Below are 25,599 nucleotides of genomic sequence, written 5' to 3'. Positions count from 1 at the left end.
AATGTTTCCAAGTGGAAACTTGGAATTTGAATTCAAATGACCTTACCTCTTTTTTTTATTATTACTCTTTCCTGCGTGCGTTTTTCAGTTTGCTCATTCTTAATTCCTTCAGTACTTATTACTGCAATAAGCCTAATCCTGTATACTTGTACAGCCCAAGTGTGGGAGCCATAAATACTTCTGCAGTCTCTCCAGGGCAAATCAGCCGTAATTGGATCTACTGTTGCCTCATGAAAAAAAAAAAAATGGAAAGACACATTCCATCTGAAGACAATTCTGTGTCTGTGTGCATGTGTTTGTATCTCTTCTGTCCTCAAGTAACGCTCTGTCCTTTTGCTCTGCTCCAGGCTGAGTTCTCCCAGCTGAACCTGGCTGCTTATGTCACTGGCGGCTGCATGGTGGACATGCAGGTCACAAGGAACGGCACCAAGGTGGTAAGGTGAGGAACGCTAGCTTTTCTTGCCAAGCTGGCTTTCTGGAGCAATGTGGGAGCAAACAGGATGACCTAAGGGTCTGACCAGTATCTGAACTAAAGCAAGCACAGTCATGTTGATTTCAAATTTTTCTGGAGGTGTGGAAAGACTGTTCTGATTCTGGTGGTTTTGTATCAGGTCTCAATTGCATGTTACGCCATTTAGTCATTGTTTCCTGTCCAGACCCTTCATTTAACCACAAATGCCTCCTTTTCAGGTTCGTTTAAGCCTTGGGCCTGCTAGTGTAAGGGGTAGACAATGGATCTTCTTTCATTTGATTTTTCTCTCCTGTACTGTTCTGTCAACTTACCTTGATTGTATACAGTATTTTCCATGCATTAGCCTGCCTGTGCTAGCTCCAGACCCTGGCAGACTGCCCTCACAATAGCCACAAAGCCTGATTTGCTCCTGAAATACCACTTTTTTTGCCAGAGATTTCCAATCCTTCAGCCTTGCCCTGTAGTTTTTTTCAGAGGTAATACCATATCTCCATTTGTTGGGGATTTCTATCTCTGCTAGCATTGCTTTATAACTGCAGTCATTTGAGGCAAAGACACTTTGCCTGGGCAATGCTTCCCCAGTCACCCATCCAATTCATTATTTAGAAATACTGGTCTCCTTCTTTCTGACACGAGGGTGCCTGCAACTTGAAGTTAGTATGTTAGATGCAATCTTACTGGTGCTATATAAAGAGCAGTGTAGGATGCTGCCACATCTGTGCATGACAGTAAAATGTCTCTGTTTACATAGTCCTAATATTACCTTTCACCTTTTTATTTCCAAGCCCACATCTTTATTAATTTCTGTCATTTCAATTTCCAACCCCACATTTCATCTTTGATACAATAGCTTTTCTTTGTTCATGGTGAAATCTCACTGTTATTCCAAGTCCATTTTTCTAGCCTGTCTACTTCTTTTTGTACAATTCCTTTGCACTTTCTGGGGTATATAGCATTTACAGGTTTAATAACACTTGCACATTTAATCAGCACCTTTGTCTATTTGCTTCTAGTTCAGAAACAGAGATACAGATATGTAAGATTTCAAGCAGTGAGATTTTTTGAAGGGGCTCATCAGAGCAGCTGAAAAATAGTGATTCTGACAACGCTGGCCTCAGTTTAATTTCTCAAGACATCGTTTCCAGTTCAAGCAGTCCAAAACAACACTGTCAGCGTTGATTAGCTATGACTGTGGTCCATCAATTCCTTTCAGGTCTTGACAGCTCTTCATATGTCCGCAAGTCTCTGTTCATTCTTTGGTAAATTTCATGAGTCTCTGCTAAAAACTTTAAAGTTTGAGTCTGTTATATCCATTTGCTTTCTCTTGTCCCACAAATGCCTGTTTCTCAGTAAAGGAAAGTATATGTCCTGTGAACCCACCGCTGGAATGTCCATCAGCCAGTGCGCTGTGCTAATGCACTCTTGTGTTCGTTTGCTCATGATGCTGGAAAGTTTCCCAAGAACAATTTTCTAGGTTGATCACATCTTCATTTTCCTTCCCATGCCTTTCCTCCCAAAATCATTCTTAAGTTTGGCAGAAAGCTCTTCAGCTATTAAACTGAAACTGAAGACAAAATTTATTTCACATGAGTGTCTGGGGCATGATGTTCATGTTTCTGCTTGTGGTAAATATGCATGTATCAAAGCTAGCTTTTCTACATGGCTCTTTATATATGAAAATGCATATGTTTTTACAAGTGGCAGTAGTTCAGCTTTTGTGTTTTCACCTATGCATGCTATGGATAAAAGCTTCTGTGTAGTGGGAGGTGAATTTGGCAAACAGATGTCTGTCTAGATACCCAATATATATGGCTATGTGCATGTTTTGTCCATGGTTTGAAATAGCCCTTACAAACACAACAGCATGTACTGATGTGCCCCTTCCTCCCCAGCTCAGTGAGTTTAAGAGCCCTTACACAACCACTGTTACCAATACTTGAAAAGTTGTGAAGACAAAAAATTCTTCTTTGCTTTAGAAAGTTGACTGAGGAACATACTACTAATGGCCTGTGTGGAAGTCGTTCAGCCAGCCCCTCAGCTCTGGTCGGCATGGAGCTACACAGTATATTTCCCCTCAGCTTTTCATTTGTTACCTCTCCTGCAAACACTGCCCTGCTTCATGGATGCTTTTCAGCCTTTCTACTATCAGTGAAGCAAAAAGAAGATTAAAAACAGCATGTCTTATTTTTAGAGCGTAATTCTATATATCCCATACCTGACTCTTGTACCTCCTTCCTTTCTTGTCTTTGGTCTTTCTGCTCACTGCTTCATAACAACACCCTGCATGCTCACACACAGAAAAGTAAAAGGAAATATTTTATTACTGTGTTTTCAGCATGTTCCTGCTTGAGTGCTATATACATTTTGTTCATGTTGTCTACTTAGAATTCCCCCTGCTCCAGCAAGTTATGGGCTGTTATGTAGAGCACTATCTTCGGGAATCTCTGTTTGCAGAGAGATTCATATTGCATGTAAGCGTACACCAAGCTATTGAAATATTTTTGAGTGGAGACACTCTACCCCATTGGGCATGCAAAGAAGCGCAGATGCTTTGGTTCATCCACACACATGCAGCTTGCTTCCTGCCACCCCAGAGCCCACCATCTCCCCTGCCCATACCCAGGGTCCACCCGGCCACAAGGATGTATTTCCAGACACCTGTCGGTGTACTCCCACCGCAGGGGCAACGCTACCTGAGGCACCTTTCATGGACTGACCCCACTGAAGATGATTTGATATTCACTGTGGTTCAGTTATTCTAGTCAGGGGAGCACTCCAGCTCTGAGGCAAATGGGAAGGACTGAGATGACTGTAATATTGTGGCAATAAATGAATGGTTCTAAGTGAATGGCCTCAGCAAACACTATTGGAGGAACAGCGAGGAGAGTTTCTGCTACCAAAACATTCAAACTGCAGTGCAGGAGGCTCCCTGCTTAAAAGCTGTTTGTATTTAATCAAGAAATGGAAAGGTCCATGTGGCCCCTTGAGTTTGGGAACCAGAAAAGTAACTGAAGGAATTTAGAAAAGAGATTTGTCAAGGATAATAATAATGGTAGTAGTAATAATAATAAATATAGTCATAATAAAGTAGATGATTGAACAAAATTGAAACAAGAGACTAGTATTTCTAGGAGACCAAATTGTTTGACTTGGATGCAATCCTTCAGTCTTTGTGCATACAGATTGAGGTCACTGAGGAGGTGTTCCTCATGATATGTTGGTCATACACATCTCTTCTTCATCACTTACTAGGTCTAATTATTAAGCAAGATTTTCAGTCACAAGTCAGAACGTTTCTAGACCATGAGATATAATACTAATACTCATTTTTGAACACCCTGAGTCCCAGGAAACCTAACTGACAAGCTTTAGGAAGGAAATAGGAATATCTAGGTAACAGGCATACTTGGGATTCCTTCCCTGCAGAAACCCTTCCTTCTTCACACTCCTCTTCAAAGCAATGGCAACAGAGTGTAGTAGTTTGAGCTAAAAATAGTGAATACACTACAGGCCAATGAATTTTAAATGGATAAAATGATAAACACTTTTATTAGTAATAGTAATAATAATAACACTAATAATAATAATAATAATAAAGCAAACACTGGCATATTCTCTGCAGTTTTAAATCATGCTAACTGAACTATTACCATATTCAATTCTGTCATTTTGCAGCATGTCTTCTAGTTCTTTATTTAAACTGGAGACATCTTATTGCATGTTTAAATCAAAGCTCTTTCTTTGCTGATCTCTTGATCCTTTCTGGCACCTCAGATTTAAGGCATTCTTTTAGACCCTGTGCAAACTGATTTGAATTATACCAGGAAAGAACTGTGGTTCGTCTTCCTGGGGAAAAAAAAAATCTCCTAGCACAAAGGCGTAATAATCCTCGAAGTCCTACACTTATCACTGGCCTTGGGGGGCGGGGAGCTTTTAGAAGTATTATTGTCAATTAATTAAAGAGAACAAGGAACTGGAAGTATACAAACCTCCATGCTTCCTAGCCTGTGTATCTTTAAACAAGTCACTTCAGCCAAGTTAGTAAACAACATAACATGCTGAAGTTAGGCATTACTTAGCTAGCCTGATTTTTATATAAGTGTGGTTCTCATAGTTTAATCTTACAGTAACAAAATTCTGGATTTCCACCTCCTTTTTCTCCCTATTAAATTTTGCACAGCTGTAGTACAGGGTGAGGGATTTGATAGTCTTAGTGAAAGGTGGTATCTGAGGTAGAGAATATCATCCAACACACCTCTAAAACTGCTTGTGTTTTCCCATACCATTTCCACCATGAAATGTGATGACTCCATCAGCCTATTCAGTGCAGGTTATCTTCAAAGCTAGAAGAAAAAGAGCTGGCCATGGAGCACCTCTAGTGAGCTCTGTCTCTGAGCACCCCTCTGCCTCATATCACACCGGACACTGCTCCCTGTTCTGATCCAGGACCGAGAAGGGGGATGCGAAGGGTGCTGGGATCAGTGTTGGTATTGCAGTCATTCTATGGAGTATTTATGCTCTCAGAATATTATAAAAGTGACTCAATATAAATGAGATTTGGGTTGTCTCTGCTTCTGACAGCACTTAGACTCCCAAACTATGATCTCAGCCTCTGCATGAGATTAAAGGCAGTACTGTGTTTGCCTTTTGGGCTTTACAAACCATCAACTATTAATTCCAGTAGATGTGGGAATAAGAAAGAGGTATGTTGAAAATCTGGACAGCTTTCTTACATAGGGAATACTAATGTGTTTGGGAGCATTTCAGAGTTTTAAGGATATAAATTAATCATGCTCCAGGCTGCTTTCATCTCCTGTCTCCCTGTGGAGGTGGTTCTTCTGCCACTGGGGCTGATCATCCACTGCAAAAAGCATATTTTGGTTTTTCTGTATGTGACTTACCACAGCGATGCCCTGATGGTACAGTACCACAGTACAGAAAACAGCTGATGAACTGGGAGATCCCCAGGGTCTGAAGCAGTGACAACCCTGCATGGAGCAATAGCAACAACCCTGCCCTGGCAAACAGGGAGAGTCTATCTTTGTTCAACATGAGACATTATCAGCCCTGACAAAACTGGTAGCAAAGCGAGAAGGAGGTTGTGTACTCGACAAACTCCTGTTGCAGGGTAGTATCTCCACTATGGAGCAGTGCTTAGTCCTACAGACTTTACCTCAGTTTGGCCAGTCTGTATAAGAATATGCATATTTCACCTGGCTAGCTGACTGATGTGCCTTTGTCACTCACAGCTGTGGTGGGGTCGGTGAATGCCCTGGTTCCTCTACACGAAGGTTCCTCTACCTCTTCTGTCATCCTTTTAATTAATAGCAACTTTCCTGTTGGTTCCAGCTGATGCAGTGTTTGCCTGCATTCTGTTAACAGGATGGCAACCTGTTGAGTCATGGTCCAAACACACCAGGGCCTGAGAGTGCTTTTTTCCCACTGCATATTTTTGCACTGCAAAACTGTATTACTATCATACAGCGTGAAGAAGTATATCCTTTTACATGGTGGAAGAAAATGGCCACTGTAGCAGCAGGTGTCTTCTGGCTATTTGGAGCTTGCAGACCCTAGAGGCACGTGTATTCTGGCTATGAAAGGTCTGCCTGCTCCAGGATGCAAGGCTCCTTAACACCAGATGAGGATACTGAACCTTTTCCCATCCCCTTGGGCTCACCCACCTCACACCTAAGAGCTGCTCCCTGAAGGAGGTGAGTTGGTCTTCTATCCTATGAAGGACAAGCTATCTTGCTGCACAGTAGCTGCTCATCGTTAGATGAGTATTTTCTTTTCTCTTGAGGACTGTTCACTCCCAAGAGCTGGGAGGTCACAGGTGTAGCTACTGTCCATGGATGCTGATGCAGGACATATCACTAGGCATTAAGTCACTGCCCAGCTTCTCACCTTCCAGGAAGCTTATGCCAAAGAGGAAACCTAGGCTCTGCCTAGAGGCTATCTGTTTAAATTTGACTCTTGATTTTGTTGGGGGTTTCCTTTTTAGGAGTACGTCTGTTTTTTTCTTTTTTCCTTTCAAATCAATATTCTGGAAATCTCTGCAAAGATGCAGGTGGGCAAAAAGATGGGAGAAACCTATCTATCTGGAGTGTTCAGGTTCCTAGAAGCCAACTGGAAAAATATATTGAGCATATAGTTCTCCCAAGATTAACACAATGTGCCACACTGTATAGTACAATATGTGCTGTATATTTAACACTGAGCAACATTTGGCCAATATTTTGTGTTGATGGCATGGCAATATGTAAATGTAATGGAGAAGTGCATGTAACATCATGTAAGCTTTTACAAGTGCGCTTTAAACAAAACAACAAAGTGCAAAATGACCACTTCCCTTACCTAAGTATCCTGCAGAGATAATGGGCTGGAACAAGATGTCAGATAGGGTAGACTTTGGCATGCTGTAGTTACATATAAAGCAATTTAACACCTCCAGTAAACATTTATAAACTGTAGAAATGATGCCCACACAGGTGATGATTTACCATAGTCTCCCACTAATATTACCCCCCAACCTGTGTGTCCCTCTCCTCTTTTTTGAGCAGGAGCTAAGAAAGGGAAGAGAAGTTGGGGTGTGTTTATTTATTAATTTTCAGCTGCTTCCATCCCAGTTCTTGCTGCTAACAGATGCTTGGAAGGCCTGCTTCTCTCATCGGGGTTTAGAGATCTTCCAGATGAATAATGTCCCCCTTCACCTCCTCTGCAGCTGGCGCCTAGCCGACGTGCGAGCAGGATGCTGACAGTTATTGGGAAAACATTTGGAGTGCAGGCAGCTGCCAGAAAGCAGAAGTCACTTTGAGCAGACAAGGGTGGGGACCATCTCAGAGACTAAACTGCTCCCTGGCCCTTTTCTCATTCACAGTCATTCTTTCCAATAAGAAATGTGCTGCCAGCATCTAGAGTGTTCATCAATTAGTTAATCCTGGACTGAATGCAAGGATGATTAAAGACTGATGTAGATTGGTTCAGTCTTGATCAGCTTCCCTCCCCCCGCCGCAGTCTTCTCTTAATTTGTCTCCTTTTACCTGTTTTTTTACTAGGGCTTCTTCCAGGAATGACAAATGGAAGAAGCGAGGGGCCAAAGCCTCCATACTGGTCTAGGTAGACCTTCATTAATGACCTGACACTGCGACAGAGTGCACCCTCAGCAAGCTCAGGGGTTCCAACAGGTTGGAGGTTGGAGAGCAATTAATACGCCAGAGGGCAGAGCTGCTGTTCAGAGCGACCTCAGCTACTGGGGAAACGGGCCAAAAGGAACCTCATGGAGTTCAGTAAAGACAATTGCAAAGTCCCGCACCTGGGGAGGAATAATCCCATTTACCAGTACAGCTGGGGGCCAGTTGGAGAGAAAGCAGCTCTGCAGAAAAGGACCTGGGGTCCTATGTGCCCTGGCAGGGAAGAAGGCCAACTGCTCACTGGGCTGTATTTGCAATAGCATAGCTAGTGAGACTCTGTTCACATCTGGAGTCCTGTGTCCAGCTGTGAGCTCCCCAGTGTAAAAAAAGACATTGACGAACTGGAATGACTTGAGCAAAGTGCCACCAAGATGGTTGAGGAGCTAGAGCAAATGACATCCAAAGGAGAGATTGAGTGCTAGATTTGCTCAGTCTGTAACTGAGAAGGCTGCAGGGGACCTACTCACAGTCATAAACTAACTAATAGGAGGGTAGAGAGAAAATGAAGCCACTCTTCTTGAAGGTGCATAGTGAAAGGAAGAGAAACAACAGGCCCAAGTTGCAGCAGTTGAAATTCCAATTAGAGCTAAGAAAGAAAACTTCCACAGTGAGGGTGATCAAACACTGAAACACGTGCCCAGGGAGAATAGGGACTCTTTATCCTTGGAAATATTCCAAATCTGGCTGGACAAGACCCTGAGCAACCCAATGTAACTTTAAAATTAGCCCTGCTTTGAGCAGAGGGTTGGACCAGATGTCTTCCAGAGATCTTCCCCAACCTAAATTATGCTGTTTTGTGATGTTGGAAAGTATTCTGATCACCTTTAAAAGCTTTGGGTCGCAAGCATTTCAGAAGTCAAGCTGCTGCTGGCAGATGCAGTTGTTTCTTTGAGGCATTGCTAGGGTCCATATGCATTTCCTTGTCTAGGTTGATCAGTTTACAAGTAAAAAATATGACAGACTTTGGAGACTGTCACTGAACAGTTTGGGGAATGTGGAACAAGCATTTTAATGGCTCTTTGACTTTAACCATTGGTCTGTTCCTGAGAGGCAAATTAGAGCATCTTCCAAGATGTCCTAATCTCTGTGTAGTGGTACTGGTCCCACTGCAAACATGATTCCTGTTTCCTGCTCCTTTTATTGCAGTAGACTCCCCCACAACCCCATGGTTTTGCCCCCAGCCATTTCTTTATTACAGTGTCCCAAAAGACCACCTGTTCCTTCTTCCAGCCTGGAAAAGCCGGCTACTTCTCTGTTCTATGTTGCCTTAAACTGTTTCTCAATAACCAACTCTGAGTTATCTTACTCACACAGGTAATTTCATCAGTTCTCCTCCTTCTGTAGGAAATATGACATGGAGTTTTGTCTGAAATAGGACCTTTTCTTAGCAAATTTCTCATTTTACTATGACATCCAATGTAATATTAAATCTAACATCATGATAGGTGAAAATGTCATAGATTTCTAATTACTTTTCAGTGATGTAATAACAATTCCATTAACACCCAGGTAAAGCACAGAAAGAGCTTGTTCTTATTTCATAAATGTCATTTTCTATTAGCTCTCAGATACCTGAGGCACTGCATACTTGCAGGGATTATTGTATTTCTCAGATAGTCACAGCCACTTAAGTTTTGGACGTGTGCCTCAGTATGTTGCCTGAAGGCTCCCTTACTTCCCAATAATGCAAAGCCTGTTATATCATATTGCTTAATTCTACACTTTCCTTCCTTTTCACGGCATGCTGATCAGATAGGAGAGGCTTTGGAAGAGATCTTAGTCAAAATGTGATGATCAGTGGGAAGTGTCATAAAAATGAGTAAAGTCTCCTTAAATAATGAAGGAGAATAGGTAGAACCTGAAGTGAAAATGTGCTTCTGAGGTGTCCAAGGTAGACCTTTTCAACTGATGTGAAGGGCCAAGTGCCTTGTAAGGCTAGCACTCCTTTAGAGAGTGGGAGAGCACATCCTCCATCCACAGCACAAGCAAAGAGCTCTCTAAACCCATCCCAACGCAAAGGTATAAAACAAGTATACCCTTTAACTGGCTGCAGTGGGAGGTGGAAGGGGCCATTAAAAGGTGTTTTGACAACATAATCTATTCTTGTGTTTTCCTCCTTCATGCCCATGGAGCTCTTTGTAGTTCAGTCAGAACAGCTGAAGGACCAGGAAGCAAGCCAGAGTCGTATCTATAATCAGAAATAAGAAACAGGAAATCCCTTTCAGACATGAAACTTCCCAGCAGGATTTGCTGTCATCATCTTCTGTATCCCATCCACAGTGGCTGGGGACCTGCTTACTATAGAGAAATGTTACAGATGATCTTTTCAGAGACGATTCTCTTCTTATCACCAGAAACATATGACAGTTGTGGTCACCAGGACAGTTATTGCTGCTCCTGAGATTGTTTAATTTCCATAGGAATCTCTTAAATTGTTTTATATTCCCTCATTTCTGGCAAGTCTATTTCCAAGAAAGCTAATGCTGTCGCAAATTTAAGGGTAGATGGTTCCAAGCTAAGAAATTATATCCTGCAGTCAGATCTCTTCCTTTCTCTAAAGTATTAGGTATTCTGGACCCAGACTTTATACTTGGGTTTGTCTCTAAGGTATAGTTTTACTGCTAAGAAGGAAAGAAACTACTAAAACACATTGGAACAAGCTGAAAAGGAGTCAGTTAAATGCAAACAAACATCCTGCATTGCAGTATCAGAATCAAGGACTGGCAGCACTAACAGCTTCATAGCCAGATACTCGTCATCACCCTGGGGTGACTGACTGTTGTAATCAGTAATTACTGGTCAACCTCAATTGCCAGGAGGGGAGGTAGGCTGAGCGGCAGCCTTATGCCTTGACTGACATCTGGCACAAGGAGAGAACTACTGCAAACTGAGAAAGAGCTACAGGGGCTTGTGGGGGACTGCTTCACTCTGGGGGCAGCCGATTATGTCCTGCACCGCTCGGATCATTGAAAGGGTTGTGCCTTGTGTAGCAGAGGTCATCACGCTTGCGGTGATATGAGCTAAAAGGAATGCTCCTTTCCATTCCAGAGGAAAACAAAATCTCACAAGTTATTTCAATCTGAAAAAATGAAACTTTTCCAGTCTCCTGCATTCTTTTTTACAAAGAATTCTTATATCCCTACGCCACTCTAGGAAGATGTTACATGCATTTTAGTGGCCTTTCTTTTGCCAGGGAGTGCTGGGAATCAAACTGTAGATGAGAACTGAGCCCCTGGGGTCTGAGAAAGGGCTTTTGTGCAAGGATCATGCCTGAAGATGGGGTCCAGTTTTCTCGTGGAAGCTTCATCAGTCTGGCTGTCATGGTAAGGAAGATTCATGACTTCAGGCAGGTTTCTGCCATGCAGTCCAGGAAGGGCACTGCACCAACATGCAGAGCACAGGTACAAGTCATTAGCAATATGTTTTAGATCAGTGGTTTACTTTTAGTTCCATTTAGCCATGTCTTCTCCTTGCCCATTATATGTTTGAAGCTTGACGGGCTCCGTTGTATTCTTTCTGTGGCCAAATCCATTCTTGTAACCTGTCTTTAGCAGCGGTCTGGATATAGTCTTATTCAAGAGTCACCAGTGGTGGTGTAAATACTGGACAGACAGACCTAGTGACGATGAAAGGCGTGTACTCCTGCCATTGCTCTCCTAGTCCTGCCAGACTCGGGTGCTGAGGATCTCAGTATGTTAGGTGCTACTGAGTTTGGCTCACCCAATGTTTTTGGCAATGGTGTTTCAAATGTGGGACTTCTCTATAACCTGTCTTTCTACTTATGATTTCAACTTTCTGTCACGTGAGACTCTGCTGGGTTGCATTGAACTAGAGAAGAAAATAGTTAAACTAATAGCTATACAAATTCAAGGTTCACTATGTTAGGATAAGACTTATACTCTGAAAATGAGAGTAGCCTGCAAAAGTAATCTTCTGCCAAAACAGTAAGAATCTTCTTTGGTGAAGCAATCAAGCTCTTTTCTCCCCAGTTCACTAGTACTCTCAGTCATTCAGTGTTCATGTTGCCATTCCTGCTGTGATTATTTGTTTTCCTTTTACTGTCTATTATACTTTCTAACCCCTAATCCTACATTTTGCCACTGGTCTCTGTTTCTCCTTTACAGACGTCTCCCAGACTCCATGGCTCTCTAGCTGATGTTTATTCTCTGCTAGTTCCAGCCCCTGCACTCCTCTGCCTTTTCCTCAGTATCCATGGGAACATGGTCATTGTCCCACAGTTTAAAAGAGAGATTCAGCGTCCACCTTCGCTTTAAAGAGATTCACTTCTCATCTACTGCATGAGAGAGTGTCTCGCCTTCCTACATGATGCAGAGTTTGATAATAGGCTTTTCTACATTTATTCTGTATTCTTGGGTCCATCTTGTAAGTTGAAAAACTCTTCCTTTGCCAGGATCTAAAAAGACAAGAGCTTTTTCTAAGCTTTTGGCTGGCAAAAAAAAAGCCATTGAAGGAAGTTTCCCAGCCACCGTGTGTCTTGCCCCTGTCTGGCCACACTTGTTAGCATGCTTCCTCCCTATCTCTGCACCTTGTGCCCAACCCTGGGTGTTGGAGGAAATGTTTGTGTGCAAATACAGTAGCTTCTTCAGGGGAGACCAGAGCAATGGTCTAAACCATTACATATAAGGCCTCAGTAAGAGCTCTTCCCTAAGTCAAGCTGCGGAAAAGGCTTGAACCGTAACAGAGACCAGTTTCTTCTTTACAGGCTCTGAAAGCTGAATGAAGGGAGGACATGCCTGAAGCTCCTGCCCCCACGAGCACCACACTGTTGCAACTCAGCAGAGACATTGAGTCCTGATCCTAGGGAGCTGATTAATCCTTCCTGAGGATCTGTGTCTGCCTCTGGGGTGCCTTTTACATGGAAAGTCCAGCAGAAATGGAGCAGCTAAAGCTTTCCAAGATTTGTATTTGCTTGCTGTTTCTCAGCAGGGGGTCACCGCTTGCCTCACCCCCTTTGACATCAGGCAGGTCCATAAATCAGCTGCACATTGATAGTGCAGCCCTCCTGATGCTCATTATGCATCTCACTGCTGGAGGAAAACACCACCTTTGGTGCCAAGTACATTAAGGAACCCGCCTGGGTTTAAAAATGTGCCATGGGAGGGAATCACAACATTTCCAAACCTTGGCTTCTTGCATCACAAAAGCAAAGCATGCTCCTTGCCATGTCTGGAGCCATAACAAAAGCCCAAGGCCAACAAACAAAATGAACAGCTTTAAAACGACAAAGATGTTCTGGATTTTGTATACAGTGTTTGTTGCCACAATCTGGCCCAGAGTTACCATCTAGTATTTCCCTGCCAGAATGATGGAAACATAAATAGGGGCTATAAACCCAAGTATTTCCAGCTTATACATCCAAAGGATAGAAATTATAGTCTCTTAGCAAGGAAAATGTTCGAGGGTAGTGAGGTAATGGGACTTGGTTACAGAGCTCATTTCTCTGAAAAACTTTAATACAGCATGGAAATTTTTTCCAATGTCCTTGATGCAACCTTTGTTAAAGTATAAAATAATCCCCTGCTTCAGTGGAAAAGCCCCTTCCATGACTTCAAGAATGAGCTGCTGAGCTCCATTTTGGAAATAATTTCTTTCCAGCTGCTGTTTCCAAAGTCTTTTGAATGGCTCCAAAGACACAATATCACCAAGGAATGAGTTCTGGCTGACTGAAAGCCAATCTATTGCCTATTGGCTTACCTAGCAAGTGCCTCACTTTTCTGTCCATTTGGTTACAGCTGCTGCCTTTGAACCATAGGAATCCCAGCTCTAGTCTTGCTAAATAACGCTCTGGAAGTCCATACCATGAGTCACGTCACTGGATTGGGGGCTCTGCTCATTTGATTAATTACTTTATCATATCTGCCCTTTACTTGTTGACATGTAGCATAAGAGCCCGGGATGTGCTGTGTATGTAGTAAGCTGATTAAAGGAGGAATGTGCGTTAATGCATGGATGTGTACAATAGCTTTTTGAAATCCCTCATGATCTTCCCACCCACTGGGCATTGCTTCAATATTCTGTTCAGTCATCAGCAAACAAACTCTTGCTCCCTCATCTGCATAGCACATTGCAACAAGTGTTGCCAAATATGGCCAAGCTTTTCAAAAGAAAAGAGAATCCCCCCCCCCCCCCCCCAAGTAAATTTATGACCCTTGGCTCCACTTGTGTCTTGTTCCTATGCATGCCTGAGTGACATGGAAATTGTAGCAAATCTGTTTGGCATGTTTCTACACTCTCACACTTGCAGCTATGTTGGAATTTTCCTTTTTTTAATGACTAGGGTTTCTTGTTTGTTTTGCTACCTTCTAACACAAGCAATACATGACTAGAGGCCCCAAGAAGAGCAACATGTTAATGAAAGGAAAAGGGGAAGGATGGAGAAGAAATAGGAAGAGACAAGAAACATTGCTGAGTATAGAAAGTAAAACATCACTCCCGTTGTGTTTTCCAGGTCCTTCAAGCCTGACTTCGTTCTGATCCGGCAGCATGCCTACAGCATGGCACTAGGAGAGGACTTCCGCAGCCTCATCATCGGCCTCCAGTACGGTGGTATCCACACGGTCAACTCCCTCTACTCCATCTACAACTTCTGCAGCAAGCCCTGGGTGGTAAGTGGCAATCTAGCCCTACTGCATGTGGACGTTGCAAAGTAAAAATCTAGTATCAACAAAGTACCAAATTCACCTTCCAGTTTATTTTATAGGAATCTGCCTCTTTAGGCTAAAGCCAAACCTCAACAGCCTATCCAGCTGGGAATTCTTATTAAAAAAAAAAAAAAAAAAATCAGCCTTTCTCCTTTATCAGCCTCTAGTAATATCATGGTGTTATTTCCTCACCCTGAGTAGAAAGTTTCTATTTGTCCCAGACTCTATTATGTGGCAGACAGACAGTAATATTTAGATTTGTTGTATGGCAGAGTATGTTGTTCGGCAGAATATGGCTTGTATGGCAGAGTAGCTGAGTCAGCTTTTGGTAGCAATACAAGAGAGTGTTTTGATATTTCTGCACTGGGAGCCTCCTTCACCTGTAAATTTTGTCAAGTTCATTTGGAAGTCTCAGGAAATCTTGAAAAATGTTGGCATTGGCTTACCTCAGCCCTAAACAAAAGTTTGTAATAATTCCTCAGACTTATTTTATGATAAGCTTTAAGTCAGCAGGAACTGAAGGTGCAGGAGAGCCAGAGGAATAAGGCTGGCCATCATAGGGCCTGCAGGAAGAAGTCAGATGTCAACACCATTTCAGAGTCCACACCTGGGTCTTCCAAGCAGTTTCATCCCAAAGTGCCCTCCCTGGTCACTGGTACTTCCAGAATGGAAATTTCCCTTGCATTGTTCTAGGAATGAAGCAGGGAACTACAAGCTATACAGAAGTGATAAGGACATGGGACTTTCCAATATCTACCCCACTGGAAAATTTTCAGATACTTTTTTAAGAATTCCCCTTTCTCTTTGCACAAATATAGCCTTGGTTAAGACATAACATTTATAAGAGGTAACCATTTTCCTCATTACTTTATTAAGTCTTCTCTCACTTTCTTGGAATAAATATCCTATAAGTCTTCAGAGTGTTGATTGGTAGTTCAAATCCAGCTGAGGTCTGTAATGACTCAGTCCTTTTTTTCCATGACTATTCAGTGCTGGATTTAATTCATTTCATACTGAAAAGGTACCAGCATTATAGGCATAGCTGTCTCAGTTTTCACCCCTTTTATGACATTTGGAGTTTACACTGAGACAAAAGATAGAGCATTGCATAAGGCCAAGATTTAGCAAAAAGGAGACATAAATTTGGGGTTCTAAGTCTGTACTTAGGCATTTACATACGCAGCTTGCCTTTCCAAAGCACTGTGTGACCTGCAGGTCACTGACTTGAGTCTAGCACTATCTGTTTTGTGAAGCAACCTGAGGATCTGTCATGCTGATGTCTGCAAGCAAAGCTGAAGGCCAGAACAGTTTCCAGTCTCACAGAATTTCTGCAATGTCGATCACTTCTGGAATCCCAGGGGATCTTGAAAACCAGGACTGTTTTTTCCCCTCCATTTGGTGAAATGGTTACAAGCATTTCTCTTTGTTAGTGCTATCAATTGGACATGCCACCTAGACAGCTTTAAAGCTCTTATCACCACTCAGAAACCAAAGCTGGTGCCAGTCGTGGTGCCCTTCAGTGTCTGCACCTAGACAGGGAGTCCTGGAGAATGCACACAGGTTATCAGTACACAAGACAGCATACTGTCTTTTCCAAAAATGTTTCAGTGCACTAATACACTGGGCAATCCCAGTCCTCTCCTCCAGGAAAAATCTCACTTTTCCATCTCTGTATGGGTAGCTGATGCAAGTTTGCCCTCAGTTCCCATTTGAATGACTAGGGTTTCTGGGAAGGGAAAGGGGAGGAACAGGGGGATCAGCACAAGGTTCTGTACAAGATTTTGGCTTTGTTTTCTACAGTTGGTCTGACAGACTACGAGTGAGTTGACCTCAGTGACCAGACAAAAAGTCTCTGCATTTACACCAGCTTTTGCTGAGGAAGACTGTCATGTGGTCTCTTCCATCTGATTTTGGGATTGAGCCTGTCACTGTTTAGTTGACATTTTTCAAATCATTCCTTGTAATTATGGTTGTGCTGGTGTGCAGGGGCCTAAAGATGTGACAGGCTTATTTTTAGGAATCTAAAATAAAAGAAAACAAACAAACTCAGTACATTGCAAAAAAAGAGCAGGGCTGGCAAGGTAGTGTGGGAGAAATTGGCTCTGCCAGGAACTCATCTTTAGCTATTCTGGGTCTGGATCTGCCATGTTTTACTCATGGGGAATACAGCTGGCTCAGACAACCTTCCCAGAAAAGTCAAGGAAACCACTCATAAACATTTAAAACAGGTTTACAGAGTGTGTCTTCTCCCTTCTGCCCCCATACACACATTACTCTCCACCCCCAAACATAAAGAGTGTAACTAATTACACAGTCTAAGACCTCAAACGGGATCTGAGCTGGTATTTGGCACCACTGAAGTTTTATCAGGCTGAAGTTAGCTCAGGCAGAGATTGCAGTGAGGCATCTGAGGAAGGCAGAAAGCTTCCCTGGCAGCAGAACCAGAAGATTTTGTGATAGCTGGAAAATGAGAGATAGGGACAGACCACTTTACTTTAGTGCATGTTCCGTTTTGATTGCAAACAGGCATCTTGAAATGAAGGATCTGTTTAACAAATATTACTGGAAACTTTTTGGACCTACGAAATTGTTGAGATGTATTAAGAAATGAAATTAGATCCCCTTGGGAACTGTGCTTTTCGCTCTTCCTTTTTTTTTTTTTTCCCCCAAAGATGGTTCCCTTTCATTGAAATGTCTATGATTTGGTGGAGGGGGATGGAAGGGAGACTGTTTTTCCTTGGCAATTTCCAATGATGTTTTCTCAGCAACTGTAATTACAATCAGCTGAGTTTGGACTTGAGTTTACTCAAACATGCAGACCCATTTTTTTAATGACATTTGCCAGGTTTTCAGTGCTGCAATACACATTTCTTCAAAGGTTAAAATCTGCATTAAAGACTGGCACAGTTTGAAATAGATGTTTCTGAAAAAAATAAAACACAGACATATTCAGGGGAATCTCACACACAGAGAAATGGAATCTAAGATGATCACAGAAGTAGGGAGAAATAGTGCTACAAGCACACTAAAAACAATGCTTTAACCAGTCATAATAATTTTTGTATTATAAAAGCTACAATACAAAATACTGTGGGAACAATGCTCAGACTAGTACTCATATTACATACAGTAATGACCACAATTGAAAGACAACTTTTGCATCTGTAAGACTGCAGCAAATATGAAGTCTTGAAGATCAGAGTCTTCTTCAGAGCCCAGGAGAATCCCAGCCAAAGTACCATTGACTGTAAAGCAGTATCTGCTCCCTGGCAGCCTAGATGATTTAAAAATATGCACCGTAGGCCTTGAGATCCATTCAGTGGACCCTGTTTTTTTCTCTGTAAAGACTCCCTACCCAAGTAAATCTGAGGTAGAAGAGGTCAAACCAACACAGGCAAGGCAATGCACTTGTATACCTGCTCCAGGTGCATAAAACCCAGACTGTGCCTCATTGTCTTGCCCAGAGCAGCTCTGTGGTCTGGAGTCAATCTCACTAAAATCAGTGGGGCCACAGAAAGTAAGTATTGATAGCAAAATGTGGAAGAAAGGGAGGAATGTCTAGCTGAGCTGCTGCCAGTGACATTCCTAACCATCTAAAATATACTAGGATGGCTACTTGAGCTCTTTTATTAGGTGTCTAAAAGGCTGTCATAACACGCAACATGGGTGTCTCTTGGCCAGTATCCTACCCTTACTGATTGTGTCTGCCCCCCCAAAAAAGAAGGGAGCTGACCCGTGAGGGTCAATACCAAAGTCAGAACTTTTTGCAGGCCTGACCCACTGAGGAGGCCCTCAGCTGGTTCAGTCCCTCACCTGTTTGTCTGAAATGCTTGTTATTTCAGACACAGCCAAGAGCTGCATGCTTCAAAAGGAAGCCCAAGGAACAAGTCAAGATGCCATCTGTCAACTGCATGGTTGTTCCATTTATTTTGTTTGCACTGCTTCCCTAGGATCACACGGATGTCGCCTCATTGCCACGGCATCCATGGTTCACCAGGGCTGCATGCACGTGCAGCGTGGAGCATGTGCTGCTCTCAGCCAGGGTGTTTTTCTTCCTCTCGCTGACTCTGTCTCATTCTGTTTAACTTTTAAGTCCTGTTTGCTCGCTTTGCTAGTCAAAACAGGGCTTTATTTTTCTTCTCTAGGATGTGCAGAGCTAGTGCAAGTAGTTAAGAGAAGCAAGCTGTCCTCCTTCCCCAACATCAACACCCTCCTTGCCAACAATAATTATTCTACGTGGGGAGTTTTTCTCTTATCTGCTGATACATGTGAGGGGGTGCCAGTGTTAGTGGTGGGATATGCCAGCTCTTGATGATTTCTGGATTTTCTTAAATGCCACATTTTGACCCAAGATATTAAGAAGAGGATTCTTTGCATTTGTCTGCAAATCTGCTGGCAGCTGCCCCTTCAGCATGTGGCCTGGGTCTGGCACCCACCCTGCAGCCTGTTTTTTTTACACATTGGCTGAATTTTTTACACACATATCACCCTTTAACATCTGAAGGGGCATTTTTCTACCAACAAGTGAAGAATCAATATCATATCACAGAATCACAGAATCGCTGAGGTTGGAAGGGACCTCTGGAGATCATCTAGTCCAACCCCCCTGCTCAAGCAGGGTCACCTAGAGCACATTGTACAGGATTGCATCCAGGCGCGTTTTGAATATCTCCAGAGAAGGAGACTCCACAACCTCTCTGGGCAACCTGTTCCAGTGCTCTGTCACCCTCACAGTGAAAAAGTATTTCCTCGTGTTCAGATGGAATTGTCTGTGTTTCAGTTTGTGCCCATTGCCTTGTGTCCTGTCGCTCGGCACCACTCAAAAGAGTCTGGTCCCATCCATATACAGAAATGCTTTTGCTTAGACTAGTCTAGTGACTGTGACAGAAGCCCTAACATAGGTACTCAGCAGAAAACATTCTCAGTAGCTCTCTCTTTATTTGCAGAGTAACCTTGTGGCTGCAATTTGGTACTTTCACTGGCTTCAGCCAAAGCACAGGAGTGTTTAGAACACATAAGATTAGGTAGTTTATGCCATTAGGGAGAAAGGGGGTTTTCCTTCCTCTTCCTTGTTGCCTAAATGTCTACCTCCTTCCCTTAATCTGTGTGTGAGCTCCCTCAAGATGAAAGCATCCCTAGGGTTGCCGGGGAACTTGAAGGAGCTTGTGTAAAGGACTGCACAGTGAGACTTGGCCCAAACTGGAGGCTTTTCGTTAATTCAACTTGATTTACCAAATTTCCAGGTATCATTTTACTTTCCATTCAGAGGGCTTGCAAATTAGGTTCAGTTTGTAAATTGTTTTGCAAATAGGACATCAGTGGGGAGTTCAGTCACATCTACCAGCTCAGCAGGAGCCAAGATTCTCACTTCTTTTGGAGCAATCCGCAATCATTATATTCTCTTAACACTCATGAAAATAATTGAACTACAGTACTCACCCTTATTCCCCTTTCTGCAAGACTGCCGGTCTAACCACATCACTGCCAGTTCAGCATTGTCTGTGGTAATGGGGGAAGAAAGCGGGATGGCTCGATGTGTGATTCTAAAGACTATTAAGTCTCTCCTGAGATCTGGAAGATTTCAGGTATATATGTCACATCTTATTCTCTCTTTTATGTCCCAGTCCTGCTTTGACAACCTTTTCTGTCATGGTGCCTCAGGATATCATGTTCTCTTTCTTAGGCAGAATTTATTTTCTCCAGCTGACCAATGACAGATTGTACAGGGAGGCTGCAGACAGTGTAAGAAAAAGTCTGATAGCTTCACAGATGGCCAAAGTGGAGCAGGAATTACTTGGGCTATGCTTCTGCTGGGGTTATGGAAGCCAAACAGAAATCAAAACTCAGCCCTCCTGAATTTTTTTTTTTTAATCTCACTGAGAGATTCTCATCCCATGTGGAGCTTTGTATCTGGCTAGGCGTGACCCTGAATGATAAGTATTTAATAATAGTGATACTAGTGGTGATAATAGCAAAGTTCATGCTGTTGCCCTTGTACATGAAATGCCAGCACTCTTCCTTTTCCTGTAGATGTTACATGTTGCTTTCTCCATACACCACTTTCACAGAATGGTGCCTGCCTCAGACCTCACTGGTAGATGGGGCCGGGATAGGAGATGATCTCCCCTGTCCCCTGCCCTGCATCGGGGGGATGTTGGGAGACTCCTGGCTGATAAATGCCAGTAGGTCTAACAATGACCTCGTGCTTCTATGGTCTAGCACTGGGTAACACGAGTAACTCCTCCGAGTCACCTGTCTCACTCAGCAGTTCACCTCCCCTTAAGCATCACAAGTAAATGTGCCTTACTTTGATTTGGCTGTGGGGGAGAGATGTAAAGGAGAGATTTGATTCCTTTTGTCACTATTCCCAAGTGTGGCACTGATTTCCAGCCTCATAACTCCTCTGAGCCCTTTTCACTACTGAAAAGGGCCCGCCACCATCTCCCCAGCCATATTTGGAAAGCAAAGCTTGTTCATAGCGGAGCTTTAACTGAATCCAAACTGATCCCCTTCTGGCTCTTTAACCCTTCCTCTGCTCTCACAGTCCAAGATTTGTGTGCACTGCCTGGCTTGGCGCTGGGTGACTATAGCAAGTTTGTATTTTTTTTTTACTACTGCCAATTCCAAAAAGCAACGTGGGCAAGGCATAATAACATTTCTCTCACCTCCTTCACCAGTATCAGAACATTTTGCAAGCACTTAACTATCACACAACAGGCCACTGAAATGCTCTGTGTCTGTTTTTGCTTCCCGTCCCTTCCTCTCCCCTCCCCCCCAAGTTCTCTCAGCTCATTAAAATCTTCAATTCGCTGGGTCCTGAGAAGTTCCCCCTCGTGGAGCAAACGTTCTTCCCAAGCCATAAGCAGATGGTGAGTACCCTTTCCTTCTTCTGATTCCAATGCATATTAAGGAACGGGGGTAGGGGGGGAGCAATGAATATGAGTTGGGCATGAGAGATGGCAATGCAGCCACTGGGACTAGACTGTTTTATACAAAAAGAATTACCAGCTAAAAAGCAATATGCAAAAAGCACTGTTTAGGAAGCTTTTTTTCTTATTCCCCAGCCCTCCCCAAGGTCTTGTATGGACCCCCCAAAAACTGAAAAATGAGAACAGGCTCCAAACTAAGGCAAAAATCCACTGTAAAATATGGTCAACAAAAGCTCATCCCTTAGAGTAAGGAATTACTTTATTCAGATGAAATGTCTTTTTCCCCCCACTGTAACTGTTTACCAAGCATTGAAGATTTGAGACATGGGCCGTGAGAGATGTTTGTTTCACAACATCGGGTTGCTTGGTCTGTTATGTGGTGGTCATCAAAGAAAAATGCCTATCAATCAGCCTGGTTGGGTTCTCAGAGTAAATCAAAGTTCTTGAGAAACCTTGTAACATTTTTTCTACCAACGCCTTGTAACATTTCCTTTGCATAGTGGATCTGGGGGGTCTAATCATCCGGCCAACGACTAAACACCTATTTGCCTGCATGGATACTGTGTACTGCACTCTTAGGACATCTTCTAAAGAGATCTGTGCAGGTGCCTACTGCATATTCGCCTTTAGTCTTGGAGAACAAGTAGAAGTGAGTGGTTTTAAAACTATTCGTGTCTTTTGTTCCCCTGGATTAAAAAGATAACAAGTCTGTCTGGAATTTTTGGTCCCAATTTACACATATGAATTAGTGGCTTCTCTTACCCGGCTAAGGCTTTGATAAGACCCTCTGTGTGTGAACCATGATCCCATGTGGGAGCCCTCGGCTGTTTGAGCTCGTTTCCTATGGTTTGCTGTGACCTCCAGTCACAGCGTCAGGGTGCAGGCCTGAAGGCCTAAGAGTTTTGCAATGTCAACCTTGGGCTCAAAAGTGTTCAAGTCCCTCCTTTCCCACAAACTTCTTGCGAGACTGTGGGCCAGCCCTGATGCTTAATAGGGTGTAGGTATCTGCTGGTGGAAATAAGCACTTAATGGAGCTTCAAAATTCTAAAACAAACCTACCTTAGATTCTTGTGAAAAATCCCACAGATGCTCACTTGCATCCCAGGTACCCAAATACCTTGAAAAAGTTGTCCTCTCTGATCCAATCCTCTGTTCTCTCTACCTGTGCTGTGGGGACCGCAGCACTTCCACACTTCACAGGCATGTCATGAAGGTAAGTACAGTCACATTGTGAAGCATTCCAGTAATTCAGTGGTAAGAGTTGTATTGCCTTTTAAGACAAATAAATAAACAGATGCTCCTTATACACCAAGCTAGAGTTTGCTCCAGATTTTTAAGACAAATTAGTTGATAAATTCTGTTTCACTTAATTCCCACTAATCTATAAAGAGGGCTTTGTGACATGTGTAATGCTTTTGGACAGTTGCAAGTTTGTCTAACCATCACTTCAGGAATGGTGTTTTTGGAAGATTTGATTAAGCTTTTCATTGAAAATATTTTACCTAGTGAATTTAGCATTATTTTCCTGGCTGGAAATAATCTGTAGACTGATTCCTCTGCATGTAGATGTGTTCATTACTAGTGCAGTAGTTTGGTTTAGCAAAACACCAATTCTTAATTTCAGAAATTTGTGTTCTGTATAACTGATCACCTACTTGTGGATGCTATTGCTTATTTGTAAAAGAATAAGGAAACCTTTATAAACTGTAGATAATCTCATTTGAACACAGACACCATTGCTGTCATGCAAGCTTGAGTAATCTGATGTAAATCAACCACTTTCCAAACATCTACTTAAGTAATAATCCATTTAGTCAAATTCAGAATTGCCATTTCCAGATTTTTGGGGCGGCGGGGGGGGGGTGTTCCTGCTTCTCTCTTATGACTGGGGAAAAAGGAATGAAAGGATGGAACAACCTCTTGAGATCCTTTCTAGCTGTATCTTCATGCTATCCTGTGCTAGGGAGGCTAAGAGAGGGCAAGTACTTGCCAGCCAAGCTGGGTTCTAGTCATAGCTCTACAAAAGGCTTGTGAAAGTTGCTTGCCTGCTGTGCATCAGCATCTTCATGTATCAGATGGGAATAATAATAGTACCCCTTCCCCACTCTTTTCTTGCCTTTCCTAGAGGTGTTTTCATGCTATACCAGTTAGCACTTGTAAAATATGTTGTGGTCCTTGGATGGCAAACACTTTGGAAATGTTTATAAATATAGCTTTATGGTTTTATCTCTGCAACGTGATACACTCTAAGCAATGAAGTTCTCACATAAGAAACTCCCATCCTTTTAAGCCAAAACTTTCCAAACCTTACTTTCCAAACCTTAGGATTAAATATAGAACTGATTAAAATTTTGTTTCATTCTTTATCAATATTCTCCACAGAGATGAAAGATTTTCCTAAAGTACAAGTGAGACAAATATTTTGTAGACCCATTTTCGTGAGCATTTTAATTTAGTTGAAAACACATTCTCTGATGCTTCCTTCCCATGACAACAGGACATTTTTAACTAGCCTTAACTAGCAGAAAGGATCTGAAAGATGAATCCTCATTTCCTTTGCTATGAGGATATACTTTTCAACCCTCTCCCCAGTGATACGTTTACTGAAAATAATAGCAATCTGGCAACTGTTCTTCCAAGGCCTTGCTGGTGCTACAGGCGTTAGCCAAATGACTGTCTTGCTCCGTAGTGACCCCCTACGGCCAATTTACAAGTGGGATACATGAACTCCAAAAGTGATTTTTACCTCTTTTGGGCTTATGACCCTGATAACAGATCTTCAAGATATCAACCTTATAAAAAGAGGGAGGGATTCCTGGATGGATGCCATTGCCAAAGAGCAGGAATTGCCAGAGGTGGAATGTCTGCATTGGGTCCAATAAAAGAGTATTAAGAAAGGGAAAGAAATGAATAAATCCACTTGCAGATCCATTTGTGTACATTTGAAGTGGACAGAAACTAATATAAGTGAAGCAGAGACAGAATGTCTGTGATAGAAATAAAACCACTTTACTGTTTAGAATAAAAGGACACTATAAAAAGTGAACATTATGCAACATTACCTTAAAAGACAATATACATTCACTGAATATAAAATTTATAAATAACATGGAGGAAAACTGTAAACAGTGCTACAAAATTTAGCAAATACATTCCTTCTGCACAAGATTTTTCACAAGGGTTTGGTTCCCTCCCCAAATTTCTGTGACTATCAGGAACAGCAGAGTGGCTCTATGAAGGAAGGACAGTGTCAGAGAGAATCGGAAACCAGTACAGGCAAAGCAGCAGCAAATGCTTAGTAGGTTTTTTTTTCTTTAACTTTGTGCAAGACTGGTAACTCCAAAAGAGATTTGCTTTAAAAACATTAAAAAAGTTTGTGCAGTTCCCTAAATTTTGTCCTGCCCTTCTAAGCTACAAATGACACTGTAAATGAGATATAGTTTGAAAGTCCTCTGAAAAAATGGGAACTTGTTCCCATGGAGGCCTTCACTTCAAAACTTATTGTAAAAACATAATGATGTGTTTACCATCACCCTGAGGTATCATTTTGCTCCAACCAGTAAGAATGGAAAAGGGTGATACGTTCAGGTTTTAGAATAGTCTTATCTAAAGGATCATGTAACTCTTCAAAACAAGGGAACTTCAGGCCTAAAATTGCAGTTTTGTCCCATTACCCTCCCATAGAGAAGGATCACTGTGTCCCAGTGACCTCAAGAGGACTTTATTCAAGGTACTCCATGCACAGATCTCTTCCTGCTCTTTATCCCCTTCCTTTTAGAAAAGGAAAATCAAATCATTCCCAGGTTCTCCCAAACCTTCAAAGTATTTTTCATATTTTTGTAATTCTAAACAGGAAAACACTCTCAAGCAAATAAGGAAAATATCTATAACTAACAAAAGGAACAGTCTAGAAATATGACCTATGCATTTTAAAAAGTACTTTTAATAAAGCTGATAACATCTAAAGCATAAGAAAAAAGCCCTCATCCTGTACATGCCGTTGCACACATGTGCCATTGACAGCTCCTCTTTAATCTTAGGTTATGGGTTGAAGTGAAGAGCATGTTGGAGGTGACAGGAAGATACTCGTGCTGCTGCAAGCCCCTTATACTCCAGAGTCTAACAGTCTGGGGGGACTTCATACCTGCCCTCTTCACATCCCCATGTCTCGTGCGCCCACATACTGCATGGCCTCTTCTAACGAGGGGGAAAGTTTTGTTCGTTGGCAGGCGGAAGCGACTTAGCAGGGCAGGAGAAAGGAGAGCAGATAGAAAGACAGAAGTCTTCAAGTCTGATTTAGAGCCTGTTCAATCCATTTTATGGCATCCCCTGCTTCAAGGGGACCT

The 25,599-nt window shown here is 42.5% G+C and overlaps 1 protein-coding gene across 1 annotated transcript in view; it reads left to right on the top strand.

The window, feature by feature from the left end:
• Positions 1-25,599, top strand: part of SYN3 (synapsin III) — a gene marked incomplete at its 3' end in the record, with an annotated part of 150,809 nt that overhangs the window by 27,281 nt on the left and 97,929 nt on the right. The window contains exons 3-5 of the mRNA XM_026074587.1: positions 348-439; positions 14,132-14,288; positions 21,104-21,193. Coding sequence (XP_025930372.1) covers positions 348-439; positions 14,132-14,288; positions 21,104-21,193 — 339 coding nt within the window. The remainder of the gene's footprint in view (positions 1-347; positions 440-14,131; positions 14,289-21,103; positions 21,194-25,599) is intronic.

Source organism: Apteryx rowi, unplaced genomic scaffold (genome assembly GCF_003343035.1).
Source record: "Apteryx rowi isolate R43461 unplaced genomic scaffold, aptRow1 scaffold_390, whole genome shotgun sequence".
NCBI lineage: Eukaryota > Metazoa > Chordata > Aves > Apterygiformes > Apterygidae > Apteryx > Apteryx rowi.
This window is presented reverse-complemented; position numbering and strand designations above follow the sequence as displayed.